This window comes from Equus przewalskii, chromosome 14 (assembly GCF_037783145.1).
Source record: "Equus przewalskii isolate Varuska chromosome 14, EquPr2, whole genome shotgun sequence".
NCBI lineage: Eukaryota > Metazoa > Chordata > Mammalia > Perissodactyla > Equidae > Equus > Equus przewalskii.
In genome coordinates this window covers 31419296-31428320 of record NC_091844.1, presented here as the reverse complement: position 1 = coordinate 31428320, position 9025 = coordinate 31419296, and the positions used below count along the sequence as shown (strand labels likewise).

Here is a 9025-nt window from a genome sequence, read left to right as displayed (position 1 = left end):
CTGAAATAGCCACGTTGATTCCTGGGGGAGTGTGGCTTCGCACTGTGAGAGGCTCAAGGGGGCTGGGTGTGCCTTGGTGGCAGGGCTCTATGTGCGCTCTCTTATTTCTGGCAAAAAGTATGCCCCATCCAAGAGGACAGATTAGTTAGGGCGTTTGGAAGTAATCACTCTCCTGTGTATGCTTTTTCATATTGTGGCACAAGTAGAACTATGCACAGAGAAATAACCAATAAGCACATTTCATCAGTCACTTCAGGTATCTGACTTCTCTTATTAAATTATCCTTTTTGGAATAGATGTGCGACAGTGGCGATATGATGTCCTATCAGGTTTTGAATTCTGGGATGCCCTGTCCTTTCCATGGGAGTGGAGGGCATGTATTTCTCCCTTCCCTCATTTCTTCTCAGACTCTGAATTGTATTGTCTTAGAGAGCTTGCCTGGGCTCCGGTGGTGAGAAGATGTAACAAGACCTGTTTCCTCTGTGCTCAGAGTCAACTGCTACTGTGCCCACCGACTCAAGGGTTTCTCCTGATCCAGAGGAGTAACATGAGTAAGCGCTATATGTCCTTTCATTTGTTCAATAGTCAAAAACTGAATACTCTTGGCCTGGGCCTAGAACATAAACTTCACACTTTTGCAAAAGACGGCATACAGGCCAATGGTAAGCTGCGTGTCTATCTAGCCCTATGCACAACTGCATGGAAAAAATGCAAACTTCTTTTTAGCCATTTAGACTTTCAGAAGTGAATTGGGCTCTTGGGCCAATGGTCCTTTCAAATCCACAGCAACTAGCAGAGTGGCTTTATAGCATTTCTCTTCTCTGTCTCGCCACATTCATGAGTGGGTGACACAATACTAGACAGGGAACAGGATTCAAAGCTCAGTGTACATAAATCAGAGGTATAAGGCTTCCCAGTGGGGTTCTTAGTGGACCAGGTTCCTCATCCAGATCCCCCCAAGTCCTTTAAAAATCACTTATCTGTCTGCAGAGGGAGAACCCAATTTTAGCTACAGGAGTGTTGAGGGAAGTTATTATCATCATAAATAACCTGGTTGTCGTAGGACAGTTATCTGGGTCACCTGCTGGGTCACCTGCAGGCTAGGAGGCGCTTATGGAGCCCAGATCTGGACTAGGGGGTTGTCTCTTGGCAGTGCTTTTTGCAAAGTGTGAGGAAAGGTCACATGTGTGGATGGTGCTCCCACACCAGAGCTGGGTGCCAGCCACGGGTGCACAGATTCTTCCCATGGGAACAGCCTCAAAACCTTCCCACTTCCCAGCTCAGCCACCACAGCACAGCACATTGGTTCAAATGTTCTCATCCCTTTTCTGCGGCATATCCAAACACAGTGGCTTTCCTAGACGCAAACCTATTGCCTACCAATTCTGAGCTCTCCATATATATTTTTTTCTCCAGACAGATATTGGCCTAAGTTTTCAGCCAACTTTTATCCAGAGCCAAAGAAAACGCCCCTCCTCTCACTCTAAAAGCCTAGGATTTTGTTTGGACTGCTCTTCTGCTTCAACAGCCTTCAGTGCATGGCCTCCAGGCCTCCAAGCCCGGAGCTAAGCAGGCCACGTCCTACACGAACAAGGAAAGAAACTGGCAGAACGACTCAACAATTCTCTCAGCAATTCTACCCCAAGACTAAACAGAACTGGAACCTACACTAAGCGTTAACTGTTCGAACAGTTCCCTGTCATTGCTGAAAATCTCTCTTAAGATGCCTTATCCAAAGAATTTTGTGGAGATGAATTCCGTGCTGGAAGCTATTTGCTCTAAAGGAAAATGTAGTGGAAGGCAGGCCACCAAGCACGTTTTAGTAGTGACGTTTCAGAAACGTGGAGACCTCCCATGCCTTCTGCCCGCTCCTCTCCAGGCCGTTCTCCACTGTGCCAATGAAGACGTTTTTCTGATCATGACTCTACCCTGATCACAAGCCCTCAGTGGCTCCAAATCCTGAACATGATACAGTCTAGCTCCTCCACACCTTCTACAAGTTTCTTTATGATCCAGCCCTGCCCACCAGTGAAGTAGACCCGCCCTCTACACTTGATGCTCTGGTGGTACTGAATTACTCAGAAGACGTGTCATGGAGTCTCACGCTTCCACACCTTTGCACATGCTCTTCCCTCCTCACAAATGTCCTGCCAACCCTTTTGTTCTCCTGGAAAATTCCTCTTTGTTTTAAATACCTAACTCAACCATCACTCCTTTCAGGAAGGTTTCTCTGGCCTGACAGACAGTAAATCATTGCTTCCCTATGCCGCCTCCGCACACTTGCCCATTTTCTAACTCGTCTACATGCCTCCTATATTAGAATGTCTTGCCCTCCAGCCTGGCCCATGACCCACGCTCATGCGTGTTTTTTGCATGCACGAAGAATGAACAAATGGGTAAATAGGACGCAGATTCGTGGCATAAATTCCAAGGACAATGCTCCAGCAAGGCTCAGGCATTTTTACCTAAACAAGGCCTCACTGTTGTAAAGGGAATACAGGGAATTTGTTGATGCAGAGTCAATCAACATGATCCCTAAACGCGACCACTCAAACACAAAAAGCTGCGTCAGTGGCTGTGTCCACTCCACCCTTCCCTTAACGCTGCTCGCCGCTGATTATTCTAGTCACAAGAACTGTTTTCTTTTAAAGTCAGCACAATGTCTGACGCTTAGTGAGTGCTTTACAAATATTGTGAAGGGATGAATGAATGAATGTGAAATCTATTTTTTAAAAGAAGGCATCAAAGGATTGGCTTTTAAAGGCATTTCCAATATCACAGACTTTTCTGGGGCATCAGTGCCCCTAACCGTTGGGTTGTCTATCAGAAAGCAGAACAGACAGAGGGGGCCTGGGGTAGTGGTCAGGAATCTGCATCATAGACACACAGTATGGGGTTTTCCTTAGTTATATGTCAGTTTCCTTCCTTCTCAAGAAATAGCCCAACTATGGATCATATTTCCCGTCCCAACCAAAAGGCTCTTGCCTCTCTTTTGTCAGAGGTCCACACTGGCCTCGCCACAGTCCATGATAACCAGGAACTTAATGTGCACTGATTGGGGCAGAACACAGGTAGTTTCCTACCTTCATTTCAAGTGCTAACATTACATAGCGGAGGCCAGTCACAGACATGGGTCCTGGACTAAGACGATCACCCTGACAATTAAAGTTTTCTGATCATCCTGGCTGTTACGAGCAAAGGCTCCAGACTTGGACTGACCTGGGTTCAAATCCAGACTCTGGATCTTTCTAGCCAAGTCACCTGGAACAAGTCAATTATCTTTTGGGGGCTCAGTCTGCATACCCAGAAATTGGGAATAATCTTACCCACATCACAGGATTGTTGAGAGGGTCAAAGGATATAGTGCTTGTAAAGCCTTCACAGTGTCTATATATATGCATATATAGTAAGTGCTCAAAAATGGAAAACTACGACTAGGAACTTTCAAAAATACTTTTACAATAATTAGGACAAGAAGGGAAAATATTCTTTGAAGACACTGTGCTTTAAAGTGAATGGATTGTCGGGTTTTTAGGAGCCAACAATGCTCATTAATCAATGCCCCATGGAAGAATCTGCAAAGACAGTGTTGGCATTTAAAACAATAGCTGTGGCTAATATCAGGACCCAGGATGGACAGGAACAGGGCCAGGGACACCCAAGCATTTCTCTGATAGCTGATCCTGAGGATTAATCCTGAAGGGCTCATCTCATTCTCCTCTGCTGGACCCATGGTGACTGAATCAGAACCCAAAGGAGCCAAGGTCAAGGTGCCAAGGGTAAGATGCCAGTTCCAGTCTGTGAGCCAGTGGTTCCAGGTGTGAGAAAGGTCAGGGAACACTTGACTGCTGGACAGGAGTGAGCCAGGGAGAGCCGCATTGCTCCACTCATCATGCAAAGCTAGAAAGGCAGAGCATATTCTGTGCTGTTCTGATCCTCCTTGGACAACCCAAAGCTAACAGAGGATCTAAATTTCCCCAAGTTTCTGCCCTGAGCACGAAACAACTTTTTCTAAGCTAAGTTTGGTTTTGAAGCGTCTGAGATGCACAATTCCAGTGGGTCAAGTTCCTGGCTTCTTACATTAATTAAACTATCCCTAATTCTATGGCTGACTCAGCTTGCCCTTCTGTCTGCCAACTCTTACAAGTCTTCCAGCCATCATTCAGGAGGTTCCATGAAGAAAGCTCAGGGGTAGTGGTTGGGGAAGTGCAAGTTAAGCCATCAGCCCTTGGGAACAAAGATTAACTTCTGTTGGAGGGGATGGGTCAATTTGTCTGGTTACTGTGAGCAGCAGGACAGGGACCTTATGCAAAGGAGAAGAGAGATTTCTAAACGTAGTGACAGCTCCATCAGCAGGAGATTGGGTTCCCGTGAGGAAAAGGACCTTGCTGAGGGGGAGCCTTGACCTGTCTGATTTAGTCTGAGCCTGTGAGAGCCTGCGGCCCACTCTGGCCTCCTTGCCACCGGCTCAGATCAGCAGGCAGCATCCTCACAAAGGCAGCCCACAGCTAGGCAGTGTTGTGTAGTGGAAAGAGCACTGGCCCGGGAGCCAGGAGACCTGAATTCTAGTGCAGGCTCTGCCACTAACGAGCTGTGTGGCCTTGGGAAAGTCACCTGATGTCTTTGGGGCAACTGTAAAATGAGGAGTTGGTCGGGCGATCTCTAAGTTCCCCCTCAGAGTGTGATCCAGGGTCCTATTCTATCCCTCCTTGGCCCTGTGCTTCCAGGGACACAGATGGGAGAAGGGAGGGGAGGAGAGAGAGGATGCAGATGGGAGCCCAAGGGTGCTACGAATCAGGACTCCACTTTCTCCTTCTTTTTGCTCTTTTTCAGGAAGGATGGGGTTCGGAATTTCTTTTTCTTCTTTGAGGGAGACTTGGAAGGTGAGCCCTCTGGGGACATGGGGCCACTGGTGACCGATTCGGTTTTGTCCTTAGAGGTATCGACATCCGTGTCGGCAGTGGTGGTCATCTGGCTCAAGCCTTTGCTGAGAATTTCCTCTGCGGTCTGCTCATCCTCCCTCCCGTTCACCACCACCTCTTCTGGCTGCGTTGTTTCAGGTTCTGTGGTGGCTTTGCTTGTGTCTGTCTTCTCAGCACCTTCTAGAAAAAGATCAAAAGACACGACCCATAAGATTTTATTCAGGTGAGAGCTTCCAACTGGGGTTACCAGAGCCATTTCTAGGCAATTCTATAAAGTAAATGTAGAGCGATGGGAGGGGCAGGCTGACACTGTAGGAGGCAGGGGTAGGCAGGGTCCTCATCCAAACTCTACACCCCCTTCCACAAGGCCTGCCCTGGGGAGGAGCCCTTGGCAGGTCAGCAACTCTGGGCTCTTGTCTACAAACGTAAATAGGTAATGATGTCCAAACATGGCAGGGGCCCAGCTAGGGCCCAGTTCAGAGCTTTTCTAGGCCCAGAACAGAGGGACAGATACAGGTGAGGACAGAGGCTGCAGGAAGGGGGAGAGCGGTATCATGTACAACTCAGTGGAGGCATCTAAGAATTGTAACTGGTTCAGTTTCATTAATAAAAATACGGAAATGATGTTTTTTCATACCCATTTCATTTCTTACCCCAATGAGGAAATTTTGGAAATATGGAGACTATCTTCCCCATCAGCAGAGAGGGGGAAGGCAGAGGGAGGATGGAACTCCCAGAGGGACACAGATGCTGTGTTTCCAAGATACGAGGATTCACCAAAAGGAGAAGATGCCTGGTTGGCCCATTCTAGCAGCCACTGGGCCCCTCAGGTCTTTATTCCACCTTCCAGATTGCCACCATGTTCAAGGCCAGAACTGCTCAGACCCCAGAAATCAAACCCTTCTGTGACCCTTTTTCCCCCTTCTCACTCTCACCCCACTGTGCTTCGACTCTAGCTTTGAAATGCTGGAAGGAGGGAAAATGGTACAACCACAGACTTCAGAAAGCACAAAGGAACGTAAAGATCATCCAGCTCACCTCCTCCCCATTTTACAGACACGAAAACTGAGGAAACAGCAAAAGGGTGGGCAGACCTCAGTCTCCTGACATCCAGTTCAGTGTTCTTTTCACTACGTGAAACCCAGAGGAGTGTGTGCGAGTGTGAGGTGTGCGAGTGTGAGATGGAGGAGCCCCACATGCTCTGCTCCACAGGAATGTGAGTAATGGGGAAAGCAAGACTGATGATACAGAAGGAGTGGGTGAAGAATAAGGTTTAGGAAAAGGCTAGGCTTCTTGACAGGGTCAAGACTGGGGACACGTATGGTTACATGGAGGATGGGACAGAGCGGGGTAAATTTGGGGTCAGCTAGAACGGGCTAGTTTAACTCTCTGGGTAAACTCTGGGTAACGAGGTATTTCGTAACTTCTGAAATTGGCTGGGCAAGTCAAAGTCCTCGCCCAGATGACCACTGAGGGCTGTCTCTCTCTTAGTACCACGGACCTTGGCCTCTGGCTCCCATTCCTGTGGTCTGGCCCACATCCTGTCATCATCCAACTACCAGGTTCTCCAGCGCCCTTGACTCCTACAGCCCTCAGCCCCCTCCCACCGTGCATTCCCATGGCTGTCATCTGGCAGTACTGCAGCAAGCCAGTCTAGACACAACCTTCTCTCTGTCCATTCTCCTCACTTCCCCTGCTATTTGGCTGCATGACCCTCTGGTCCCTGGACCCCTCCCTGTCATCACAGCCTTTTCCCTGTGTGCGTGTGGAAGGCCCTTCTCTCTCCTGTCTGTGTCCCCCAGCTTCACCTCATACAATAAATCAGCTCAAGTGTCACCTCTCCCTTAGTCTTCCCTGGTCCCATCCCTGCTTCTAGGTGGAATCTGTCGCTCCTTCCTTCCCGTCCCCACTAGATAAACTGCCATCAGAGCAACCGTAAAACCACCAGGCTTCTTTTTTATGCCCATCTCCTTCTCAAAACTGAATAAATTAGGGCAAGACTATGTCTCATTATCTACGTAATTAGCTCATAGGAGGTACCCAAAAAATGTCTGTGGACTCCATGAATGGCTGAAGGCATAGCAAACAAAAGAACGTGTGACTGGTGTTAGTCTAAGCCAACGAGCCTACGAGCCAACGAGCCTACGAGCCAACACCACACCTCCAACTTCTTTCTTCTCTGTCCCAGCCTGAGCCTTCAGAGCTGAACTGGACCCAGCCATGTAAACAAATAGCAGTCCCCAGTCCTGGCCTTTATCTTTGTACCTGTTCTCCCATCCTCACTCTCAGTCTCCAGGGCTCCCATGGGTACACCCCATGGTTCTGCCACCTCAGTCCCTCACTGCAGGCCCCTCATCTGGATGGCCCCTCACTAGGATGTGTTTCTTTCTCTAGGCTGACCCTCTAGGAAGATTTTGGTACTTGCTTTCTAGCTCCATGAACACCAGTGTGGATAAGAGGGGCTCCCACCTCTGTCCAGGTGCCATCTCCTGCCCTGGGGGTGACGAGTATCCTTACTCCAACAGCACCCTTCATCCATGTGCTTCACCCACACCCGCCCTGCTGTCAGCCTCACCTACAGCCTCAGCCCTAGGTCCATGTCTTGGTTTAGGAGAGCGGCACTTACAGTTCTTCTCACATCCAGAAGATGGGCCACATGGGGTGTGCCCACACTATGGACTGAGAGAGCTCCCCTACTAGGAATTGTTTGGGGGAGTAGCAGCAAGTGAAGATACAATAGGTCTTGGAGGAGCCAGGTTCCAAATCGAGGTCACCACTCCCTTAGCTCTAGGGGAGACAGAACACTAGAGGGTTCTATTGGCCCAGAGAAGGGCTGGTGGGGCAGGGCTCCAGAAATAAACAATTATTAGTCTCCTGGAGAATATCAAGGAGCAGTTCTGAGGGCTCCAGATCCCTCCTCTGTGAATAGCCCAGGAGAGTTAAGGTTGGAACCACACAGAGCTCTCAACTGGTCATCAGCTATTTGAAGACCAGGCTGGGAAGGGCCCCAGGAGCTCGGGGCAGATGGGAACTCACCTTCTTAGCATCCTCTAAGAAGAACCACTGGCTTTCTCTCCCAGGTGGGGCACTTGGAGCTCTGGGAGTAAGGAAGAGGTGTGGGGGTGGGTGGAGTGGGGCAAGCCTAGAAAATGGGGGCCTCTGTCCAAGGATGGTGGCCAGGAAGCTGGGAGAGAGGGAATTAGGAGGGTTGGTGATTTGGAGCAACAATGGACTTGGCAGCCAAGGTCCACATCCAGACCTCTGTGGGTTGGGAGACAAAGGGCTGAAAGGTTTGCAGAGGCTGGAGGAGGAAGGAGGTGCTTCTGTAGGGAGGTGCAGAGTTTGTTTGGACACTGTACCTCTCAGACTTGATTTCTCACTACCCCTCAGCCTCCAACCACTTGCCTCTCAGTCCTCCAATGTCCCCCTCCAGAAACGACCACTCCCCCAGCTTCCTGGCCACCATCCCTGGACAGCCTACTCTACTCCTATCCGCTAGTCTGAGTATGTATCTCCCCAAGGTCTGGCTCAAGCCTCCTTTGACATTTGACAATGATCTTGCCTTCCTCTAAACCTAGTGCCAATACATTCATTTCACACTTGCATGTGTCATTTATCTTTTCTTTTTAACAGCCCATACTTGGGTGTGGTCTCCCCAAACATACTGAATCTGGGCTGGTCCTGTGGCTCACAGTAACCAACAGAATGTAGAGGAATCGCCACTGAGCCAGCATGAGGCGGAAGACTTAAGAAGACCTAGCAGCTTCTCCTTTTATAGTTTGGGGAGCCCTGAGCCGCCATGTATAAACTCTGACTTCCCTGATGGAAACACACATGGAGAAGCCCTACGAACACATGGAGAGAGAGAGACAAGACAGAAAGACAAAGAGAGAGAAGACCCAGACATTCCAGTGTCTCAGCTGAGCCCTGCCTTCCAGCTGCCCCTGACAAGGCACCTGACATGTGAATGTGCCATCTTGGAGTTCCAGTTTAGCCAAGCTCCAAGATCACTGCAGCCACAGCTGACATCGGTAGAGCAGAAGAACCATCCACCTGAGCCCAGTCAACCCACAGAAGAGCTAATTTCCATAAAACCAGGTCTT

General features: G+C 49.2%; 1 protein-coding gene across 6 annotated transcripts in view; it reads right to left on the bottom strand.

Moving 5' to 3' along the window:
- Positions 1–284: 284 nt before the first annotated feature.
- Positions 285–9025, bottom strand: part of ADD2 (adducin 2) — a 103201-nt gene continuing 94460 nt past the window's right edge. For all 6 annotated transcript variants that reach the window (XM_070573828.1, XM_070573829.1, XM_070573832.1 and 3 more), the window contains one exon: positions 285–5102. In XM_070573828.1, coding sequence (XP_070429929.1) covers positions 4795–5102 — 308 coding nt within the window. In that variant the 3' untranslated portion in view covers positions 285–4794. The remainder of the gene's footprint in view (positions 5103–9025) is intronic.